Here is a 25,361-nt window from a genome sequence, read left to right as displayed (position 1 = left end):
TATTAAGTGATTAGACTCCAGTCTCAAGCATAAGCTATGGTTTAAAAGGCAGAATATTAACTGTGTCTGGAAATTAGGGAGGACATAAGAATGTTTTTGTAAAGGGCAATGTCTGCCATTTGAATCAGAGGAGAGTGGACTGATGTGTTTTTGTCTTCTGAGTATTTCTCAGTGGACTCATAATTGGTCCCTGCCTCTTTATTGCTTGGGATTAAATACAACCTTTGATGATTGTCCTCAAAGCTTCTTGCCAATTAGTCACACCCTACAAGCCTTGGCCTCATATAAACACAGTCCCCTCCTTCAAACCCCATAGATTCACCTATGTCAACCACCCTACTTCCCACCCCATGTTCCTTTAGCCTACCTCAAGGTTTTTGCACATTTGACCCAGGAACATGAAGATTCTTCTTTCCTCCCGCCAGCAGGCCTTACTCTTCCTTTAAATAAGAACTGAAGACCTCCCTTTCAGAAAACATTCCCAGATTAAATGCACCTAATTTCCAATGTGTCATCATTTTGGAACTGAATGAAAATATATTCACACTGACATAGATCAAATGTGGTTATATTTTGGCACGTTTTCTCTCATTCAAAGGTGGTCTTAAAAAGAACATAACACATCTGTTTGCATATATAAATAAAATAACAAGAGCTGGAGCTGTATAAGCCAGTGGGTTGTTACTGCTTGTAAGGTTATAGACCATCTGGTTAAATACAGCTATTCAAGAGGAAAAGTTTAAACGAGGTTTTCTCAACAATAGCACTGTTCACATTTGGACTGGATAATTCTTTGCTTGAGGGAGGGAGCAAGTTGTCCTGTGTACTGTACAATATTTAGCAGTGTCCTGGTCTTCACACAGTAGATTTCAGTAGCACCTATCACCTTTTGTGACAGCCAAAAATGTCCCCGACATAGTCACACATTCCGGGTTACGGGGCAAAATTGCTACAAAAATAAGAGAAATCAGCCAGGTGTGGTGGTGTGTGCCTGTTGTCTCAGCTACTCAGAAGACTGAAGTAGAAGGATTGCCTGAGCCCATAAGGTTGAGGCTGCAGTGAGCTGTGATCATGCCACCACCCTCCAGTCTGGGAGATAGAGTGAGACCCCAAGTCAAAAAAAGAAAAAAAAAGAAAGAAATGGAAGGTTGCAAGATTTATTTATTAATTTTTTTTTTTGAGTTGGAGTCTCACTTTGTCGCCCAGACTGGAGTGCAGTGGCCGCTTCCGGCCACCGCAGCCTCGACCTGCTGGGCTCCCGCGATCCTTCCTCCTCAGCCTTCCGAGTAGCTGGAATTACAGGCATGCACTACCACGCCCGGCTGATTTTTTGATTTATTGTAGAGATGAGGTCTCGCTGCCCAGGCGGGTCTCGAACCCGTGGGCTCAGGCAATCCACTCACCTCAGCCTCCCAAAGGCGCGGGATTACAGGCTGAGCCACCGAGCCCGGCTTATTTATTAATTTATGATATTTTTATCCTACAAAAACTTAAAGAGTAGGAAAGAGAATGAAAGGGAATAATTTGAAGATGGCCAAGGGAGTGACAGTGATACAGGGATATGAGCAAAACAAACTGAGTGTTAATGGCAGTAAAACATTAGGGAAAAAGAGAACATAATATAAGGAATTCCAGATTATCATTTGCGTATATGCTATTTTTATTGGTGATAAGTGTTGCTTAGTGAAAAAATCCATGACAAGAAAACATATCCAGGGTTTGGCTCTGCCACTTAGGAGCCAAGTGACCTTGGGAAAGTTACTGAGCTTTCCTGAATTTTTCTTCTTTACCTAGGAAATGGATGTCTATCTCTGAGATGCCAGAACCCTGCACAGTGCATGGCACATAATAGATGTTCACCAGATGTGTTGAATAAATGAGTGAAAAATGGAGAAATGAATGTACCCAGAAGAAATCTGGGTCATATCTCTAGTGACCGAAATTCCAGCCAGGAACACCAAGGCCTGGGGTGATGGAATCTTCTTCCAGTTGAAAAATATGTCATTGGAAATGAAGACATTGAAAGTGGAAATTAGCTGTGTTTAAACTGCTGTAAACTCATTTACTGGGTTCTTTTTACCTCCCTCTTTCTGATTGTTGCATAATGCCTTTGGTAAGCAGTTAGAAGTTCCCACATGTTAATCTTACCTCTTTGTTCCTTCCTCCCATCTCCAAGAAACTGTCAAAGGTAATATTCCTCTTGCCTAAAGAAAGGTCTTTACTATTCCTTTAATGCTGCTGCTGAATTCTCTCGATTTTTGTTTGGCTGAAAAGATTTTATTTCACTTTCAATTTTGAAGGATATTTCGTGGGCTATATCTAGGTGGCAATTATTTTCTTTAAATAATATGGTGTATTCTCTGTGAATCTCTTAAGTTTGTTTCTTTTTTCTTTGTCTCTGTTTTTTAGCAACTTTACTGGGATTCACATAGGTGTGGCTTTTGTTTTTTATTTATAATACTTTGATTTCATGGTATTTTCTTAAATGTGGGATTTTATATCTTTTGACAATGTTTTGGTTATTTTCTCTTCAACTACTGCTTCTGCTATGTTTTTTCTTGTCTCCTTTGCTGTGTCTCTGATTGCATATACCTTTCATCATGTCTTAAAGCATCATGTCTAAAGTTTTTTTCTAAATTTTCTACTCTTTGTCTCTTTCTGCTTTAGTCCTACATATTTTCTTCAGAACCATTTTCCACTGTACTACTTCTTCCTTCAGCTGTTTTGAAACTACTGTTGAACCTATTTGTTGAGTTGTATTTTCCGGTTTTACATTTCCATGTGGTTCTAGTTCTCTGCCAAAATTTCGTATTAAGCGTAGCATTTTCACTTCTGTTTCTGTGTTCCTCTAACTAGATCCCCTATAGGTCAGTGTCTATTACGTTTTTTTTTTTTTTTTTTTTTGTATTTCAGTCTCATCTTCTTGATGTTCACTTATGCCTGGTTATTTTTTTTAGTGTCAGACATTGTGTATGGCAAGCTTAAAGATAATTTGAGGTACCAGATTATGTTACATGGCTGGTGCCTGAGCTGGGGAAACTTGTGATCAGGACTGAGCTGGTTTCAGTCTCTATGAAGACTAGTCGACTTGCCATTTACCCCTTCTCCTCGGGCACAGCACTTTTAATTCCCAGCCCAAAGCCCAGAGTGGAGTTTACAAGTCTACTTTTTAGCAGACCCTCCTATCCAATTTTTGTCCCCTTCACCTTGTGAGTCTGTTGGAAGTCCTGCTGAGGTTTTTGACCTCTCCACAGCCTCTTCTAATAGCTGCGGATGCCTTGAGTGCAAAAGTCAACTCTGAATTCTAGGATTACAGCTTGGATTTTCTTATCGGTCATGACCTCAGAATTCTTCATTACTTTGGAAACTCTACATTGCTTTCAAATGTAGTTTTTGTATTCTTTCTCCAGTTTTTCTGGTTGTTTTCATTTGGAGGAGAGCTCCAAATGACTGACTGTCATCAAAAGGGTACCATCAGTTTAACAGCTATGGAATATCATGTCATTTAATTTCTGTGTTTTTGTAACCATTCCCTGAGATGGATATGGAGGTGATTTCTGAATTTTCACTGTGAACTATGCTAAATATCTTTCTGCTTATATCTATGCATACTTTTCTGGTTATTTCCTTTAGATGAATTCTTGGGAGTGGAATTGTTGAATCAAAGCTACATGCATTTTTAAGGAGTAGGAAAACTATTTCCAGATTGCATCATGGAAGACTGTACCACCTTATAGTTTTACCAGCTGTGTATGGAGGTACCCCATTTCTTGACAGCACACCAATACCAGTATCTCATACTCTAATAAACCTGACAGAGCCCCAGACAGCTACCAGGTTGACTGAGAAAATCATAGCTTTGAAAGTTCTCAGTAGTGTGGAACTATGTGTCAAAACTTATAAGACAAATCAGTAGGTAACATGACAAGGCCTGCAGTTAAAACAAAACAAAGCAAAACAAACAAACACTAGTGGAACAGGGTCAAGATTGGGAAATCTGGTATAACAGCAATTCATATAAGAATGAACTGGGCCTCATCGCAGATGACAAGCTAATGAGCTCCTGGACAGGATCTGTAGAACCTGAAGCTACAGATATGGGGATAAGGGGGTCTCAGTGAACTCTAAGTTAGGTAGCTCATATCTGAAATATTCCAACTGTGGGTGCATTTTAAAAAGAACCTGATGTGCTTCCAGAGCAGTGATCAGAACTTAGACTGGTCTGTAACCATGCCACAGGGAAAGCAATTGAAGGAACAGCGTGTGTATCCCCTACAACAGGTGTGTTTGAGGGAAAGAATGATGACTTTGATCATGTCATTCTTCACAACTACATTTGAAAGTATTTAAAAATAAGGGGCAAGCTGATACCTTCCAAATATTTTATTTAACAAGATGTATTGGCATGGATTTTGTGATGATCCCCCCACACAGGGAAGGATAGGAGCTTACTGCAGTTTAAGTTACTGCCTTTCATGCATTCTGCCTGCCAGGACTTTGAATTGGTTGTAGCAGGGAAGGTGTGTAGATGCATGATTTACTCATATGTGTGTGTGTGTGTTTTCTGTTGTCCAACACTTCATCCCTGTGGCTTATTTTTAGCTTTGATTCTAAAGAGGAAGAAAGATAGGCTTGCCTTCTGTCCACTCCATATCTCATTTGTTTGTTTTGTTCCTTTTTTTTTTCTTTATAAACATCATCCTTCTGGAATAGGCAAAAAAAAAAATGTACAAGTGAAATGGGAGCAACAAAGTGTGCGTGATTTTGTGGTGAGGAATAGAATCCCCTAGAATTATTAAGAAGAGATTTATTAACTTTTCTCATTCAGATATCTATGATTGACAGGTTGAATTAAGTTTTCACAAGTGATTCTTTTTCTCAATTCGAATAGGAAAGCAGAAATAAATGTGTATGTGCATTTTTGTGATAAGATTGTTATGGGTTACAACAAAACGGAAACCAGGTAGTAAGAACAAGAGTGTTTTGTTGGATTGGAGGGTGAAAACATATTCTTAGACAAAGGGAACAGAGGTATGACCAATACAAACAGCAGTATGTCAGTCACATTAAGTGCTTCCTGTGTGCCAGGCGGTCCAACCATGTCATTTAATCCTTCCAGCTGATATTTTGTGATTAGCGAGTGAGGGAGCTGGGTCTCAAAGTTAACAATGACAGAGTAACACAGGTCCAGGTGACTTTGCATGACTTTGAAATGCAGTTCTTCTCAACTACATTTGAAAATACTTAAAAATAAGGGACAGGCAGTTACTTTCCCAGCATTTTATTTTTTTTTTAAATGTAAGTGATGTATCTTAGATCTGATGCCAGATCTATGTGATTCTAATTTATTTTGAGAGAGGAAAATAGGCTATTAGAAGAAAAATGAGTTTTAATTTCTTGTGAAGCTACTGTTGGATTGAATTGACCCCTTCCTTTTGTCAGTCACTTTCTTTTATTTTCCACTAAATCTGGATTTTCTTTCTTTTTTTTTTTTTTTTTTGTAGAGACGGTCCTGCTATGTTGCCCAGGCTGGTTAAACTCCCGCCTGGCCCTCCCAAAGTGCTAGGATTAGAAGTGTGACCCAGCATACCCAACTAAGATATTCTATTTGTAAATATTTAGCAGGAAAACATTTTACTTAAGCTTGATGATCATATAACAGTTTTTATATTATCTTATTCCAGTGCCCCTTTAGGTAACATTCTGCTTTATATTTAAAGAAAATGCACACATACACACACAATTTTGTTTATGTGAGATGCCTTCTAGCTTGCAACTCATCAGAAATCTTTTGTGAACTATTCCCTTTGAAATTATTACAAATAAAAAAATTTTCAGCAGAAGTTCAGGAATCTCTGTATGACATTACATCTTTAGAATATAATGAAAGTTCGGTTTGTGGGTTAAAGATCACGCTGGTCAGTTATAAATTTTTCATACCTACGTGTTGTGTTTGTCAGCTATCTTGTCTTTCCTTTCTCTGTTTTTCCTTTCATCAGGTCAACATTCATTTTATAGTCCAATTAAATTGATTATCTGCCCAGGGTTTCATCACTTATATGGTCATTCTTAGGAGTAGAGCAACTTTTTCCTCTTCCTAGTGGGACAAGGAGGGGACCTGAGCACTTCTGGCTGTCCTCCCAAAACCAAAGCCACATGTAGCCCCTAAAGGAAATGAAGACACAGCTTGTAACTGAACTTTGTTTATCATGTCCATCTCAAGGCAGCTAGCATTTTCCTAGGGAAAGTCCTGTGGTTTCCACAGTGACCTCTTAAATGCTGTTGCATTTTCACCCTTACAGTTTAGTTTCAAGTGGAACAATCCAGGAAGACTCAAAATAGTCTAAGACTTCGGTAATCACACACTTGCAATAATTCCAGCCTCATCCTCTGCAAGCATTACATTTTCTATTTTTGTCTGAAAATTATCTGTGTTAGGGGTGAATTTAAATACTTAACTTTGACAACCCCTCAACAATCAGGTAGGGAGTCAATTCATTTGTTCAGTATAACGAGGTATGTTAATGATATTGAAATTTGCAGCAAAGATCATGATTGGTTGTCAGGGTCGACAGCCTGCACTTAGCACAGTATCAAAATCTGCCGTGTAAGCATTTGATGAAGGAATGAATAAGCAGTATTTTATAATGCATTGATACAGTTAATCCCCAAAAGCGTTGACTTCACACTTTCTATGAAGAAGAAAGCAGTGCTTGAGGAACACTGATGGATTTTCCAAGTTGGGCTAAGTCCTCAAGGAGATTGTAGCCTATGGAGTAAATAGCTGGGAACAGAAATTACTGTACTTAAGGCAGCTATCAGCAAGGGTTTTGAAGGCTAGGAGCTCTGAGGGGAACTTATGGAATGGGGGAGCATTTCAGGGAGTAGGAGGGGAAAGCAAACGAAGGAATAGGTTATTCATTCATTTATTTCACACAGATTAAATGCCATCATCCTGTTTGATTTGAGACCAGGGATTGTGAACTCAATGGCTCTAGGGGCCAGACCGATGTTCCGAACAAGTGAAGCTGGCCAGGCAGAAGATTATAGAGAACCTTTACCCTTGGGCTCCATGTGTGACTACAGTAGGGTAGGTGCAGCTGGGGCGATTGGCAGGCTGTGTTTAGTTTCAGCCAGTTGTTAGCAGGAGTAGAAGCCCCGGGTTGTTATTTTTCTGATATTTTTCCCTTTCAAAAAGCTACACTTTCAGATTTGTCTGAGAATTCTCCTGGCTCTTAGAGGTCAGCAACTTGATCAGATTGACAACACTGGACGATGCATACTTTGGAGCCAAACCAGTGATAGCTACAGGCTGAAGTAGCCTCCCGGATAACTGGCCTGTGAAATTTGATTGAGAACAATGGCTCTGAAAATGTGGTTCCCCGAACCGGCAGCATCAGCATCAATTGGGAACCTGTTAGAAATGCAAATACTCAAGCTCTGCCCAGATCTACTGAATCAGAAACTCTACAGTGGACCCTATGATTTCTGTTTCAGCTAGCTAGCTGTCTGGGTGATTTTGATGCATGCCTATGTTTGAGAATTTTGTCACCTTTTCAAATGGCCGGAGAAAAGATTAAAAGAATAATTGTTCTTAGCACATAAAAGGATATACAATTCAAATTTCAGTGACAATTAGAAAAGTTTTATTTGGAGCACATCCACACTTGCTCATATCGTCTATGACTGCTTTTGCACTGCAGTGGCAGAGTTGAGTAGTCAGTCATGACAGGGACTGCGTGGTTCACAAAACTTAAAGGATTTATTATCTGGCTCTTTAGAGAAAATATGTCAACCCCGCTTGAGGTCATTGAGTGGGATGGAAGAAGAGAGGACGGCAGCTTGAGGAGTGAGGTGCTCGGAAACCTGACCTTTACACCCAAGATGAAAGGGAGAAGTAGTGTTTAATTCTTTCCTTAATAAAACAGCTCAGAGAGCAAGGTATAGAACTGATTGATGACGGCAGCCAAGAGGAGAGTTGAAGTGAGGACCATTCAGCAGAAATGGAAAGAATTGCAGAGATGCTCCAAGGGGAAGTCACAGAACTCAACGACTAATCCAATGTGGAACCAAGAGGATAAAGAGAGGCAGAATTATTGCAAGTGTGTGATTACCCACATGCCCAGAATGGTGATGGTGACAACAGGGTAAAAAAGCAGGGCGGTGTGTGTGTCACAAAATGAGGAATGCACTGAGGGAAGCTGAGAAGAGATATGAAGGGAGCTGGTGAGTTTTAAACACTGTAGCCTTTTAATTTGGGGTGCAAGATCTGCTGGAAGTGTCTTTTTTATTTATATTTTTTATTTTAACAGTATGGGATATAATTCGGGTCTAGGTACATAAGTGGTTACTGTACAGGTAAAGTTTGGGCCTCCCTTTGGTCCCTACTTGGCCTGGTTTGTGATCAGGTATGCTTATTGATGTTATATGCTCCCCCACCGACAATTTCTTACTACTGCCAATCCCTTTCTTAAGAGTCTTATGATAAATGTTCAGGGTCTGCTTATGAGTGAGAACATGTGGAACTCAGTTGTTTGTTTCTCTGATAGATCACTAAGTATGATAGACTTTAAATCCATCCAAGTTGCCGCGAAGTCCATAATTTTGTCCTTCCAAGAAACAGCCAGACAGGCAAGCAAAGGGAAAAGCTGGGCATAGACTTACTTCCATTTTTGTCCGGAGCTGCGAAATGTGAATTTTTTGCAAGATCTTTGTGATGCTTGTAGTATGCGTTTTCATGATGCCATGAGAATGTGCTTTATAAAAAGTGAGCAATTAGCTGGAAACAGTTTTTCTGTTTATAGTAGAAAAACTTGTTTGCACGCGGCCTCGCTTGGTACACAGTGACTCGGCAGTGCCTCTGTGATGGATAGTAGGCTTACTCTTTAAAGGATTTATTATTTTCTGCAATATTTATTTGAAAGAGATTACAGTGATGCTTTATAAATGGCTCCTAGTCAACATATGAATGGGGTAGTCTCTAGGAGACAGTTTGCCTGCAAACAAAATAGCAACTTCAACTGTTAACCTCCTCTGACTGACAGTTTTGAAATGGTATTGCAGAAAAAAAATGGTACATTTGATGACTGTTTCAGACATCAGATTAGTTAGATAAATGAACTTTGAATTGGAAACCACAATAATAAACACAGCATATGTTATTTTTACCACCGCCTGTGTCTTATAAGGCTGAGCAAGCCACTCTAAAAAGCAATGCTCTGTGCTATTTTGCATCTGGTTATATCAGTAAGCATATCTTAGAAAGTGTTACCTTTAAAATATCTCACATCACAATGAAGTACATTCACCTATCGTGCTGCATTCACCCAGGTCTTCTAGAACCTTCTATATCCTTCTTGAACTCCTGGCTTCAAGTGATCCTCCCATCTCGGCCTCCCAAAGTGCTGAGATAACAGGCGTGAGACACCGTACCTGGCCTGTAGAACCTTCTACATCTTTCTATTACTGGTCATACGCATATGACATAAATGCCTCTTCTCATATGAAAAAAGAGGAAAGCTAAGTTGCTTTCAGTCACCAACCCAGAACTGGCTTGGTGCCTGGCTCATAAATAGGCCCTCAATTAATAATAATATTCCTTTTTGAAAACTTTTTTAAAAACCTCATTTGTTATGCCCATCTTTATCTAAATGCAAAAAAGTACAAAAGGGGTGCCATTTGGGTAAATAGCAATAAATAATAAGTGAAACGGTATCTTATCACTGTCGTGCTGTGAAGCGGCAATCTCATTTGTGATTGGATTTCTATAATCAGTATGCATTTTCCTTTTATCATGCATGATGGTTTCCAAACAGCCATTTTGCCATTTGAATCTCAAAGCACTTGTCCTAATTATATCAGTTGTCTAGTGCTGCTGTAACAAATCGCCACGACTTAAGTGGCTTAAAACAACACCCATTGATCATCTCACAGTTCTCAAGGTCAGAAGTCCAGTGCGCCATGGCTGGGTTCTCTACCTCGAATCTCACCAGGTTCAAATCCTGGTGTGGGTAGGACTACTGGTAGATGTCCGGGGAAGAACCCATTTCCTGCTCGTGTGAGATGTTGGCAGAATTCGGTTCTTTGTGGTTGTAGAAACACAGTCCCTTCTTTCTTGCTGCCCGTTACATGGAGGGCCATTCCTGGCTCGTGAAGAAACAGAATTTCTTAGTTTATGGCTCCCTTGTGCCACTTTCAGAGTGAGCGGGGCGAGTCTATTCCTTCTCTTGTCACCTCTCTGAGCCCAGCCTTGAAAGCTTGTCTGAATTCAAGGACTCTCATGATTACACTGGTCTCATCCGAATAATCCAGGATCATGCCCCCAACTCAAGGGCCATCTTCACAGTCCCTTTTGCCGAGTAAGGTAACATGGTTCCAGGTTCCCAGGGTTAGAACATAGACATGCTTGGGGGCCCCTGAGCACCACCCCAATAAACAGGAAACATGTTTTTATCACCGTGTGAGGAAACAGACTCAGCAGAGTTCAACATCTGGCCTGCAGTTCACGGCCCATGGCCACTGTCTGACCAGACTTCTAGCCAGGGACCCCTCCCAGTGTAGTCTCATCAATGGAAAAACACTACGCTTCCGAGATGAAATGAAACAGGCAAAGGAGAGGAATTGCTGCATATCCATAAACTTTCAACTTAGAATGCTCCTAGGACTCAATGAGGTGCTCCACGACTTTCTTCTGGGCTATTGGAGGTAGTCTGAGGATGCTCGCTGAATCCAGGTCTTCTTCACATGACAAGTACGCCTCCTCCCAGGCCCTGCTTCTGGGGGTGCAGCCAGCATTGACTCTGAACATTCCCGAGGAGTTGGTACCTATAGATGCAGGATGCTGAACACATGGCATGAGGGCTACGACTGGTCCTTGGGAACCCACGAGGTGCATGGAGGACAGGAAAGTCCCATCTTAGCCATTGGCCCCCTGCCGTCTCACCTTGGCACCTGACACTCTTCGGCAGGCAGTGAGGTGAACGGATAAGCTCATCTCACCTCACCTCGCTGCCGATAAAGATGTCTAGAGGCAGGAGAAAGTGGGAGGGCAGCATAGGTGTGAGCATGTGGTCCTACAGCCTGGAGGGGTTTGGTGTTAGCTGGGCCCAAGTCAGAGGCTGATTTCAGCAACATGGTGTCAACACATGGTCCAGCCCCTGGCTACCATGTTGCCACCGTGTCCTGTCCCCAGTGTCACCGTATCACCACATGGTTCTGTCCCTGGGGCCACCATGTCACCACATGATCCTGCCCCCAAGCCACCAGGATGATGGAGTCCTCTCTCCAGGGTCATCATGTCACCACATAGTCTTGTCCCTGGGACATCATGCTACCACAGGGTTCTGTCCCTGGGACCACCATGTCACCATGTGGTCCTGACCCTAAGCCATCATGTCACTACACAGTCCCACACCGAGGATATCATGTCACCCTGTAGTCCTGTCACTAGGGCTATGATGTCACCACACTCCCCTTCACTCTTTGCCTAGCATTTTGACTCACATATTTTTTTAATATATTTTTTATTTTAAAATTGTGGGGTACAGTTAAGGGTTAGGTATACAAATATGCATTGTGCAGGTACTCTTATTGATGAGGTGTGCCCCCACCCGTCCCCAGACAGATATTGACTACCATTAATCCCACCTCCTTTCCCCTCCCTGTCCCCCCCGCCATGGTTTCTCACCACTGTCAATCCTTTTCTTACAGTATTATGATAGATGTTCAAGGTCCGCTATATGAGTGAGAACATGTGATACTCAGATCTTTGTTTCTGTGAGAGATCACTCAGTATTATAAACTCCAATTCCATCCAGGTTGCTGCAAAATTCATGATTTTATTCTTTTTTATGGCTGTGTAATAGTCCATTGTGTATATGTACCATATTTTTTTAATCCAGTCCTCTTGTGATGGAAGGCATGGTTGGTTCCATGATCTTGTTTTTGGATTCACATATTATTAAAAGCCTTTTGGCTCATCCTTCTGCTGCCCTGCTCTGTGCTGTCTGTCTTATTTTCGATTTTTTTTTTAATCATTGAGGTCCAAAGAAACTGAGCAGGGGGAGCTGGAATCTTCTTTAGATAGCTAAGCGTGCTGCAAGCCGGGCTGGGAACATGCATTCATTGGTCACTTTTATCCGGTCCTCAGTACCAATGTAAGAAATTCAGCTCACGGGGCAAGCCCTGCCTGTTCTTCTCAGAACAGAACCCAAGACCATTTTCAAAAGCCGGGTTCCCTCGCTCCTGGTGAAGGTATCCTTATGTAGCTGCTTGTGTCCCTTTAGGACAGGAGGCAGGCATGCCGTGGGGCCAGAGGGAAGGATGATAGCCTTCTGCTTGGGACAGCCGGTGATGGAGAAGACAGTCCAGAGATCCCTTTTATACCTTCTCAGGTGACCAGTACAGCACTGGGGTCTCTTCCCTACTACCCATCTCCCAGTCAGTGTTCTACCACCACCTACAGCCTCCCCCCCGCATTCTTCATCCCACAGAATTTTCTAGGTGGCCTTGACCTGGATGTGCAGGACATAATGTGGAACAAGCAGACCAATTCTATGTCCTTGTGAAGTTTCTGTTTTACCCAGGGAGATCACCTGTAAGCAAGTAAGATAAAAACACCAGTAAATAATGACAAATGATGAGACTTGCTAGGAAAAGACAGAACTGGGTGGCCAAGAGCAAACAGACCCACATTCATGGTCAAGGCTTCTGTGAGGCTGTGATGTCCAGGTCGACACCTGGAGGCCAAGCCACACAAAGCTCCCAGGGAGGATATTTCTTTCTTTTCTTTTTTTTTTTTTTTTTTGAGTTGGAGTCTCACTCTGTCACCCAGACTGGAGTGCAGTGGCTGCTTCCGGCCACTGCAGCCTTGACCTGCTGGGCTCCGGCAATCCTTCCGCCTCAGCCGTCCAAGTAGCCGGAATTACAGCCCTGCACTACCACGCCCAGCTGATTTTTTGACTTATTATAGAGATGAGGTCTCGCCCAGTTGCCCAGGCGGGTCTCGAACCTGTGGGCTCAGGCAATCCACTCACCTCGGCCTCCCAAAGCACAGGATTACAGGCTGAGCCACCGAGCCCGGCCAGGGAGGACATTTCAAAGAGAGTCAGCAGGTACAGGGACCCAAAAGCCAGTTCAGCAGTGAGTCGGAAGCTTCCTGAGCAAGCATGTGATGGGCTCAAGCTGAGGCCATGAGGTGAGCTGAGTCCAGACCCTTCACAACTTGAAGGCCACAGTTTTATCCTAAGCACAATAGTCACCTCTGAAAGGTTGTCAGAAAGGACATCACTAAGCTGGGGAATCCGGGTAGACTGCTAGGGTGGATTTTCCCAACCTCCCCTTTGTAATGGAGGGTGTGGGGAGTAAAATAAAAACTGAATTTAGATATGTTACGTTTGAGAAATCAGCATCGTGGTGTTCTCCAGACTGCTTTCTTACAAGTCATATTGTCACGCCCCGCTTCCTACCCAACAGGAAGCTCAAGAAGGGAACAAATGACTGCTTTCTGCTTCAGAATCAGCTGTCTTAAGATGCTCTGGCTAAAGCTCAAATGATCTAAAATTAAAACCAAAAATGTTTGCTACAAACTTAAGGATCTGTGATCGTACTAGTGGCAACGGAACAAAGAGCTTTAGCTGAGAGCATCACTCAGACCAAAGGTGATACGGCTGTGACTTTTCTTGGTAGGGAGGGAGAAGTGAGTTGAGAAAATGAGAATCTATTATGCTACAGAAATACAGTGAGAAATTCCATACTAAAAATAATTCAACATTTTAACACACAAGCAACTGCAAACTACATTTTATGTCTTTCAAAAGCAGCTTTTACCTAAGGATACTATGTACTATCTTACATATTTTGACAGGTTGTTTGCTAATGTTAATTTTACAATAATGCCAATAACTCATGAATAAACATTATCATCATTTATGTAATAGCTAACAGGCCCAAGCCAGGGACAGCCCATTATGGTGCTGCAGTGCCTTAATTCCTTACTGTGTTATACTGCAGTTAATTCAATTTTGTCCTCTCTAAATTCCACAGTGCGCATATCTTCCAGACTGTGGAACTATCACACTAATATTAAAATGGTAATCAAGATTGCCTCTAAATATTCATAGCAATAAATGACTCCCTCATGCCCCATGAATGCCAGGGCTACAGCCTGAAGCATTTATTTAGTGCTGGAGAGGGATCTCGTTATTTTAGAGTTCCCTTGAATGCAATATTTTAATTTTGTTGTTCTGCTTGAACAATTAGATCCCTCTGAGTTTCCAGTATTGATGGCTGAGATGAATGACCTTGGCTCAGAACTGACCATAGTCTTTGAAAGGATAAACTAGGCATCGTGATGGGAGTGGACTTGGCCATGGACCCCAATCTTGTTTGTTGGATGGTAATTCCCTCCTGCCTGCCAGCCTTGATGCCATTCGATGGCTGCATTATTTTGCCTTCAGGTGCAGATTTTTCTAAGTTGTTAAAAATTTTCCTATTCTTTAAAGAGATAGACACCCCAAGGAGATGATGCTGTGTGTCATTGCTTCCACTGGAGGAAGAAAAAAAAAACATACTCTACAACCCATGAAAAGTTACATTTATGGACTCCAGCTATTTTACATTCATTCTGGGTGAAAAATACCTTAACATTTGGGTCAGCCTCCGATTATACAAATAAAAGAAGCACAACATGGATAATACCAAAAAGAAGAAGAAAAAAAACTGTAGCTAATCAGTTAGTCATTTTTACATGTCTGTTTATACTTTTAGTTAAGTAGGATGTCCTGACCAGGTGCATTGTGGGAAGCATCTGAGAAACACCAGCACTGAGAGCCCCAGAGGTCAGCAGCTGGATGCTGGCCACACATTCCTCCTGTGGGCTCACCTTCAGGAGGAACCTGCCAAAACCTCCTTTCTGCGAGGAAGGCACACATGTGCCTTGAGAGTAGCGTGTCTGAGAAGTGAGACCCAGTAGCTAAGCTTCTGTCCTAGGAAAGATAAATGCTGTATCAGTTTTGGAATTTATCTCCTTGGCCTACCACGGCCCCAGCAAGAGGCCTTATATCTGAGTTCTGAATAGAATTCGAAATGGCATGTAAGTAAAAACAGCAGGAGTTATTTCATGAAAAACCCTATAATAAACTGGGATGTCAGCTGAGGTCCTGTATGATAATATGATTGCACACATATGTACCTGCACAGGCACGCATTCAGATAGGTAAGCAGGGATATCAATAAATATCACTGCCTTATAGCTTAAGAGTCAATGCAATAGAAGAAGAAAAGACATTGATTCGCTTGTCCTTTCAAACTGAAAAAACATGTCTTGTGACTTTGGAGGAAGCAGGAAACTGTGGAAGGTTGGTCATGACTTCCTCTTGGCACCTTTGTTGAAGAGAACTTGCCTCCAAGGTCTAATGCTGGCACAACTCTTTCCTTCCCTTCTGCTCAGCTTTCCAAAGGAATTGGTTCTTTTCTCTCCAGGATGTCCCTTCCACAGAGTGCTGCTTAATCTTTCAGTCTGCAGCCCTCTTTTGGCTGGCATCTGTGGGCTCTCTACCTTCAGTCTGGGATTCTCCCTTGGTCTTCGACTACTCCTGTCTGCTTAGTCTCCAGTCCTGGATCACACCCCCTGGCCCCACCTTCTTTTTCCACTCTTCCATTGAGCCCTGAACACTGTGGAAGAAAGGCAGGTATATACAGGTGAATGAGAAATAAACCTACCTTGACGAAGAGGAGAATACAGGAACATTCTCTTCTCCCAAGGAAGGACTAGGCAAAGTGAACAAATAAAAGGAAACCCACATCCAGACATGTTATGGTGACACTGCTGAACATGGAAGAAAAAGGGAAGGTTACAAAAGCAGCCAGAGAGAAAAGATAGGTCTTCTGTACCAGGGACCTGAGAACTGACTTCTCAGTGACAAAAATGGAAGCCAGAAGACAGTGGCGCAATCCCAGTGTGCCAAGATGGTGAAGGTGAGAAGATTTACCTTGCCAGATATCAGGACTCATAGTAAAGCTGTAGTAATTAACACAGGGTAGTGCTGGTACACAGATAGACAGTGAGACATAGGGTATTAGCTCAGCAACAGACCTCCACACGTTGCTGCAGATAAGTCGAGGAGGGATAGACTTTTTTTTTTTTTTTTAAGTTGCAGTCTCACTCTGTCGCCCAGACTGGAGTGCAGTGGCCGCTCCCGGCCACCGCAGCCTCGACCTGCTGGGCTCCGGCGACCCTTCCGCCTCAGCCTTCCCAGCAGCCGGAATTACAGGCCTGCGCTACCACACCCGGCTGATTTTTTGATTTATTGTGGAGATGAGGTCTCGCTGCCCAGGCGGGTCTCGAACCCGTGGGCTCAGGTAATCCACTCACCTCAGCCTCCCAAAGGCGCGGGATGACAGGCTGAGCCACCGAGCCCGGCTGGGATAGACTTTTTAACAAGTGGTGCTGTAATAGTTGGTTCGTCATATTTTAAAAAGTAAAATTGACCTCCTACCCTGCATTAAACATTAAAATCAAGTCTGGGTGGGATAAAGTCTTAAATGTGAAACGCAAAATTTAGAAGACGACATAGACTCCTTTTTGACCTTGGCGTAGGGAAGAATTTCTCAAGGGAGGCACAAAGAAGTTTAAACTGTGGAGGACTTTATTAAAATGAAGGTATTCTGTGCATCGGAACACACACTCAGAGGGTAAAAAGACAAGAAGAAAATAATTGTAGCCGGGCTCGGTGGCTCAGCCTGTCATCCCGCACCTTTGGGAGGCTAAAGTGAGTGGATGGCCTGAGCCCGCGGGTTCGAGACCCGCCTGGGCAGCGAGACCTCATCTCTACAATAAATCAAAAAATCAGCCGGGCGTGGTAGTGCAGGCCTGTAGCTCCGGCTACTCGGAAGGCCGAGGCGGAAGGATGGCCGGAGCCCAGCAGATCGAGGCTGCGGTGGCCGGGAGTGGCCACTGCACTCCAGTCTGGGCGACAGAGTGAGACTCCAACTCAAAAAACAACAACAACAAAAAACAACAACTGAGTAAGACTCAACAGTGTATGGCTAAGGAATATGCGTGAGGGGAGACACCCCCAAAAAACAGAATTATTTTTTGGAGGGTAGAGCCCTTGTAGTGCAGGCTTGCCCCCACTAGGTAAGTGTTCTAGAAATCCATCAGTATCAGTGTACCAGCTAGCATTGTTGTAAGAGGCTGCGTCGGCTTCAGTGAATTTTTTTTTGGCGACTCTTTCAACACATTTGCCCATTTCGTGATGGGTGATTTATTAGCACACCTGCCTATATTGTGTTATTTTTTACCAAAAACGGTGTGATCCCCCCTGCCTCACCCTCCCTATTCACCCCATCTGGCCCCCAGTGACTTTGTTTGGTCTCCCGATGAAAAAAAGTCCTCAAGGGGAAACGTTTTGCCCATGTGGAAGAGGTAAAACAAAAAAATGGCAGAACTAAAAGGCATCAAAACTGATGAGTCCAAAAACGGTTTTGAGTAGTGGAAAAAGCGTCTCAGTAGGTGTATCGCCTCAAATGTGGAGTCCTTTGAAGTTTAAACATATAAGAATAAATACACAATCTTTTATAAAGAAATTCTGGGTGTTTAGGGGGTTTCCCCTCGAACACCGGGTATAAAACTGTGGAGAAAATAAAGATAAGGATGACTAGAAAATTGAGGATAACGGTTATCTCTGATGAGAAATGTAACAATGAATTTAGCATAAGGTGATGTGTAAACTGAATTGCCTCTCCTTTTCCCTCCCCCACCCCCATTCCTGTATTGAAGTCCTTATAAGAGATTAGGACATAGACAAGTCAAAGGCTGTATGTGGACACAGCAAGAAAGGGGTCATCTGAAAGTCAAGGACAGAGGTCTCAGAAGAAACCAGCCCTGCCAACAACCTGATCATGACTTCTAACCTCCAGAATTACGAGAAAGTTAAATTCTGTTGTTTAAGCCACCCAGTCTGTGGTGTTTTGTTATGACAGCCCTAGCAAAATAATTCAGGGGCTTCTAAGATTAGGGCCATAGTCTGCTTTTTCAGCTGGGGGGTAGATGCCCTGGTGATTATTTTATTGTTGCTTTTCAAATGGTTTTTATACATTTTGTGCATTCTTTAAGATGTACTTTCCCAATTAAAAAAACCGAACTCAATGGCTCAGCCTGTAATCCCAGCACTTTGGGAGGCCGAGGCAAGTGGATTGTCTGAGCCCACAGGTTTGAGACCAGCCCGGCAACTTGGCAAGACTTTGTCTTTACAATAAATCAAAAATTAGCCGGGTGTGGTAGCGTGTGCCTGTAGTTCTGGCTACTTGGAAAACAGAGGCGGAAGGATTGCCTGAGCCCTGCAAGTCATTGCTGGGGTGATCATGAGTGTGTGTGCCACTGCACTTCAGCTTAGGGAGACAGGGTGAGACTCCGACTCAAACAAACAAACAAAAAAAACCCAGAAATATCATTGCTGCCAAAACATTTCTGGCCTATTGATTAACATTTCATTGATGTATTCAGCAAATGCAGCTCTTTAAACATTCAACAAAAAGCACAGTTCCATTAGGGTAATCGATATATCATTTTTAAGAAAAGGAATGCTGAATTTCATCAGCACTACTTTCTTGGCTTCAATGGATAACCATAAAAGAAGATGGAATGAGTACACACTTTTAAGAAGTCTAGGCAATTTGTGGTTTTGAATTAAAGTAGCTGTAAGTCCTCCCTCTCCATTGATTTCTCCTGTACCATTCATATTTCAGCTAAAATATATAAAGATCTTCTTACCTCCCTGGAGAAGAACGTATTTTTTTGCAAGATGTTGACATTAGAATCTTCATAACAGCTCTTGTAGGTACATTATGTGAAATTAGTACACGTGTTCATGTCTAAACTAGCTCAGTTCTTTGGGGTAAAAGGGATGCTGCAAATAATTTATTTTTATTCATAAATACAACGTCAGGATTTCTCTTTAAGATATGTGATATATATGTTCATATCTTAGGCAAACACAATTTATAATTAAAGTTATTTATATATGCACACAAAACAACTAGTTTCATGCACACAAATATATATATCACAGAATATTGAGTCATTTTATTCTAATATTTTATTGTAAACATAATTAATCATCTTGTTTTTCAAAGATATAATTATTAATACATATTGGAAATTCTAGAGAAAGCATTATATGTGTTTGAAATTAAGTCCAAGTGTCAGTTAATATAAGCAAATATACGCAAAAGTCCCTGTGAAAAACTCAAACAGATACATCTACAGGACTGAGAAACACTTTTACACACTATATGAAAAAGAAATGATGTGTGTTAAATGTCACATAGGACTGAATAGTAATATTAATTTAAAAAATTCAGCAAACAGAGAAATCTATACAATTCTTATACACACCAGTGTCAAAAGATACAAATTAAGAAGTGTGTTTGTGCAGGCTTTTGCTAGAGCAAATTTATAAAAAAAAAAAAAAAAAAGACCCATTTAAACACAGAAAATAAACATAAGAATTTTGTGTATATGGAAATTTGCCAGTTTAACTCTCAAGCTTAAGTCGCTTTAAAATAATATGGTTCATTGATGAAAATCAAAATCTTAAAGCCCATAAGAAAAAACCTTGGGTTTGCACCTAATTTTATCTCCTGAAGGAGAAAAACATTTCCGGTAGAAGAAACAGCATGTGCAAAGGCTCAGAGCTGCACAAAACTTGGTGTGTTTAAGGAAAAAGGCCAGGCCACAGGGACAGGATATCACAGGCCCTGCTGAAAAGTCAGCATGCACCAGAGGTGTAGGGAAAGCCAGGACAGACTTGTTTTAAGCAGGTTTCGATGGATCAGGTCGGGTTGTTAAAGATATCCTTTCGTTGTCCCTGGAGAAGAGATAGATAGGAGGACAGCCAAGACAGATGTGAAGTAACCTGGATTGGAAGGGTTTTGCCATAATCCAGATGAGAGAGGATTGTGGGTGGAGCTGCAGCAGGATAGAGATGTGAAGCCCAGACAGCAGGGGACGTGTTTCAGAAGGTAAAACTCACAGGACTTTTCATGGATTAGATGAAGTTGGTGAGGGAGCAGGGTGCCTCAAAAATGAAATCTCATCTCCAGTACAAGCAGTCAGGGAAATGAAGTTCCCCACCATGGGAACAGGGAAGACCAAGGAAGCAGTTGATGGGGTGAGAGGGAGCATGGGGGGGGTCAAGACAGTCCCCAAGGGCATCTGGCCGAAGAACAGGGTGCTGGACCATGTCTGTGCCATGCAGGAGAGTATTGTGTTTTCCAGCTCTTGCCCTGGGCTCCTACACTTGGAGTCTCAGAAAGTTCCCAAGAAGAAAATAGACTTTTCTTTTCCTCCACTGAATATGCCAACGGAGCGTATTCAAATATTGGCGATCCACATGTTTTCAACTGTTTTCATGTTAATCTTTCAGAATCATCCAGAAGTGCTGAATGTTCGAATACAACTGGAAAGCAAAGACCTCATCCTAAATCTGGAAAGAAATAAGTAAGTCTGATTAATTCTTGTTTATTGCGTGATAGGAGAAAGTTAAGACAACATGGATGGAAGAGAGCTGTGTGATTTATGTTGACATTTAGAGAAATGAAGCTAAATGTGTGGATTCGTAATCCAAATTTGGATTTGAGACTGGAATTAACTTCAAAAAATTATTCAATGGAAAATTAAAGAATTTCATCACTCTAAAAAGGAACTTTGTAACTCAGCAAGTGTTTTTTTCATAGTTCCGATGTTTTGTTTTGTTTTTCTCAGAGTCTGATTTTTCAAGGATAGGATTGTTCTATTCAAATAACAATGTTCCATAATTAGTTGACTTTTGACAATTCCTGTATTATATAAGAGGAAACAGCTTCAAATGGATAGAAACTCTTTTCTCCCTGAGAAATACCAAGAGTTTATTTTCTCTTTCAAAGCTTAACTCCAGTGGTTTGAGCTATTTATTTCCTCTTTCTATTTAAAAATTTTGTCTTTCTTTGGAAAATTATATAAATTTCCAGAAAATGATATCATATATTTTTTTCTGACCACATGGACATTATAACATATTTTTGTATGCCTTACCAGTAGAAAAATATGTCCACCTACATGCATAAATAAAAACAACTCATTTTCTTGTCATTCTTTGCACTCTGGCTAGCCCCAAAGAGTCCTCAGATCTAAATATTCCTTGAAATTCTATTTCATTAGGACTAGGAAAAAAGAGCCTATTGGTTTCTTCTAATAAGCAATCTGTATTTAAAGTTATAAAGGTGTACATCAATGTTCCCGGTCCTGCTTGATTCAAAATAGCAGTGTATCTCTTCTACAAGTACTGGCGTACCAGTTCCTGTTACTCACCCATTAGCAAAACGCTGAGTTTTGCTGAAATGGCAGTACAGAGGACAGACTCAGAGGAAGGAGTTCCCCCAGGGCTATGAACTCACAGAAACCTGACTCAGTGGCTCCATGTAAACGAGTCAGCTCATGTACTTGTATCAGTGCTTTGATGTGGAGGTACTAAGCAAGTTAGACGAAAGTCATGAGCTGGCTAAACCCAACCTTCAGTATCTCATGACGCAATATATTAAAACGTATGTAAAATCACCTGGATTGCTCCCTGGGATCTGAAACTGGCCTCTGCATTGTTTTTCTGACAAGCCTACCCCTCCCTGTTAAATTGGATCAAAAGCTTTGTAAACAGGAAATCGTGTGTCTTAAGCTTTTCTTGTGACTTGATGATCTTGAAATAGAAGTCCAGGTGCATGTATTAGATAATCAAGGATCTGAACAGAAAACTATATATCGCTTTTGATATGTCTCTCTTAGCAAAGTACCTATTTTTGTACTCTCTTTTTTTTCCATGTGAATATTGTGGGGCGTTTAAAGTTTTATACATATCTGTTTAGATATAGCTTTGAAAATATCTCAGTGGAGGTATTCCCTGAAAGATCAAAAGAAAATAAGACTTCCATGGAGATGCATTTTCTCAGTGGATTGTTGAGGGAAGTCTCAGAGGGATTTCAGAGCTTCTTCATTGCATCTTGTTAGACTGTTGGAGGGACGTGGTGCACAGCCTGAAGGAGGTGGCTTCTGAACTTTGTATTTGGTGTTACAGGTGCAGTCAGAGAAGCCAAAATAGACTTCATAAAACTCTAAAGTGATTTATTTTACTACGAAAGGAATAGCATGCCCAAAGAAGAAAGTTGAACATGGGGGTAGGGGGTGGTGGGTAGAACAAATAACCAAAAAAAAAAAAATGTGTGTGTGTATGTGTGTGTGTGTGTGTGTGTGTGTGTGTGTGTGTAGTATAGTCTACTACCAAACACAACCCTGGTTAATATTTTGGTGACTTATATAGATTTTTTTTTTTTTTAAACAAAGCTTTGCTTCTTTTGTCTTCTTCATCGGTATCATAGTCGGCGTGCAATTTAATATCTGCTACTTCATTTAGCTTTCTAATGGACATACATTTCCATAGAGAAATAATTTCTTAAAGCCCATATGGTTCTCTGAGTTTGTAAAGTGGCTTAATAGCCCTCTCTGTGGGCCCTTTGAAAATGATTTACCTTTCATTACTGCAGATAGTATATTACATGTTGACTCCTAGACAGTAGCTAACTTGTATAAATATCATTTTTTAAAGTGGCTTAATTTTTTCTCTTCCAATTCTCTGACTTTCAGGAGATAATCTCAAAATTAGAAAAGCTGAAGACATAAAACTATCTCTTCTCAGTTTACTTTTCTCGACCTTACTGTCAACCTACATTTTTGGAATACATAGAGAGTATTTAATATATATAGTATTTAACTATGCTATTCGATAGTTTTATTTGAATTGAATTACTTGTACAGATTTTAGAGATTCGATTCTGTTAAGAGTACTTTTTTCATAATTAGAACATGCTTATATTGCTATTTTAATAATGCATTACCCAACATACTTAAGTATAACAATTTTTTGAAACAGATTACATGTCTATTTCAAATGGACTATGCCTTTGAGGCAGTGAATATTAGAAATTCTAGTTTTATGAGTAGTATGAAATGCTTATATACAACTAACTTGTAGTGCTGTCAGACACAAAATGTAATTAATCATTCAATATAGAATAGAATTTTTAGTTTGCACCATCTTTGGACCAATAGATCCAATTCAGAGAGTTTATTCAAATGAAGTTATAAGAACCCAAACATAAAAATATAAGCATTTAAGTATTTAACAACCAGTACAATGGAGGGCCTGACCAATGAGACGGTTAGCCGGTCAATACCCTGCTTCAATGCCTTCAGACCCAGTGTCATCCTTGTGCCCAAGGATATTCTTTGCAGCATTTTTCCTAAAAGTATATCAATGGGAGATTGATTAAATAAATTATGACTCAGCAACTGAAAACGATGGAGATTTTCATTATTGTAAAAAAAATTCATGGTATAATCAATGTAAACAGGATGTTAGAAAATAGATTACAGGCCGGGCATGGTGGCTCAAGCCTGTAATCCTAGCACTTTGGGAGGCCGAGGTGAGAGGACTGCCTGAGCCCGCGGGTTCGAGACCAGCCTGGGCCACTTGGCGAGATTATCTCTACAATAAATAAAAAAATTAGCCAGGTATGGTAGTACGTGCCTGTAGTTCTGGCTACTTGGAAGGCTGAGGCAAAAGGATCGCCTCAGCCCAGTAGGTCGACTCTGGGGTGACCGTGAGTGTACCACTGCACTGCACTCCAACTTGGGCAATGGAGTGAGACTCCAACTCAAAAAAAAAAGAAAGAAAATAGATTACATAGTATTCAGTTTTTATTTTAAAATTTTACACATGACGCGTATTTCTGGTAAGTAAGATTATGGAAGATGCTTACTTTATTGTCTTAATAATGTTTTATGACAAGGATGCATTACTTTTAAAATGAGGGAAAAAGCAGTATGGAGATCACTCAAAGAATTAAAAGTGGATCTACCATTTGATCTAGCAATCCTACTACTAGGTATCTACCCTAAGCAACAGAGTCCATTATATTAAAGACACCTATACCCACATTTTCATCGCAGCACACTTTACAATTGCAAAACTGTGGAATCAACCTAAATACCCATCAACCGATCAGTGGATAATGAAAATGTGTTAGATAGATACCAGAATACTACACAGCCATAAAAAAGAATGAAATCACGTTCTTTGCAACAACATGGATGGAGCTGGAAACCGTCCTAGGAAAACTGACTCAGAAACAGAAAGCCAAATACTACATGTTCTCATTCATAGGTGGGAGCTACATGGTCACAAAGATGGAACTAATATACACTGGGGACAACAATAAGAGGGGAGAGGTGAGGGGGGTGAGTGTTCAGAGATTACCTGTGGGATAGTCTGTACCTGGGGAATAGGTTACCTGAGACCCAGTCCCTACCACTACACAATATGTCCATGTAGCAAATATGCATGTGTACTCCCTGACTCTAAAATAAAAAGAAAAGAAAAACAAAGACAAAATAAAATTAAGGGGGGGGGGCACCTTTCTTATTTTGAAGGAGAAAAGCTATTGTAAAAACTTGATAATGATTGAAAGCAAAAATGTTACAATATTTATTATTCATAAAATGAAAATGGTCAGAGGCCATTTTGAAAGGCTTTGAAGGCCTCCAGCAACTTTCAAAGAGCAAAAAAGTTCTGTCAGCTGAATACTGGGTCTTTAAATAGCCAGAAATTTGTTAGATTGAAAACCTACTTAGAAACCATGACCTAAATAAAAATAACCCCAGTCCCTTAAATTATAAGAGCTAGAATCTATAGCGAATGCTGAAAGAGAGTCCCCTAACTCACCCTACTCAAAATGCTTCCGTGGTAAACCAATTCTTCACGGCATAGGGCTGAATTTTTATTAAATAGTTTTTCAGGGAATCTCTTTTATTTACCTTCCAACATCCCTAATTTGTGCAAAGATTGGATGCTGCTAACTTAAAATCTGTATTTGTATAGCCATAATTGAAAGTTTAAAGAAACACAAAACTTCCCCTGAGAGGCATTCTTCACAATGTTGCTGTCTGCCTATGGAACTGCAGAAACCAGGTTTATAACTTTCATAGCCGTATAGGATCCCCATGGACTCTAAGGCCATTTCTCAAACAGGTGCTGTGTGGAACTGCATCTTTGATCAAAATGCTTTATTGCACAGACTGGCCAGCGTAGACATCCGTTTTTCCAGTTTAGGATAATTAAGAGTGATGGCAGTAGATCATACTCCCTGCATCTCTCAAACCCAGTGAGCATTCTGTTCTCAAGCCTGTTCCCGTCCTGGGCTAGAAGAATTTCAACATTTACTTTTATTTTGTCTGGAACAATTTCAAACATCTCTCCAGGGGCAACTGTAATTAG

The 25,361-nt window shown here is 41.0% G+C and overlaps 1 protein-coding gene across 1 annotated transcript in view; it reads left to right on the top strand.

Moving 5' to 3' along the window:
- ADAM12 (ADAM metallopeptidase domain 12) overlaps positions 1-25,361 on the top strand; it is a 332,164-nt gene that overhangs the window by 42,591 nt on the left and 264,212 nt on the right. Inside the window, exon 4 of the mRNA XM_021712307.1 lies at positions 20,427-20,500. Within this exon, the coding sequence (XP_021567982.1) occupies positions 20,427-20,500 (74 nt within the window). The remainder of the gene's footprint in view (positions 1-20,426; positions 20,501-25,361) is intronic.

The sequence above is a fragment of the Carlito syrichta genome, unplaced genomic scaffold, assembly GCF_000164805.1.
Source record: "Carlito syrichta isolate Samal-C Ts95f unplaced genomic scaffold, Tarsius_syrichta-2.0.1 Scaffold303179, whole genome shotgun sequence".
Taxonomy (NCBI): domain Eukaryota; kingdom Metazoa; phylum Chordata; class Mammalia; order Primates; family Tarsiidae; genus Carlito; species Carlito syrichta.
The sequence above is the reverse complement of the archived record's forward strand: the minus strand, read 5'-3'. Positions and strand labels throughout refer to the sequence as shown.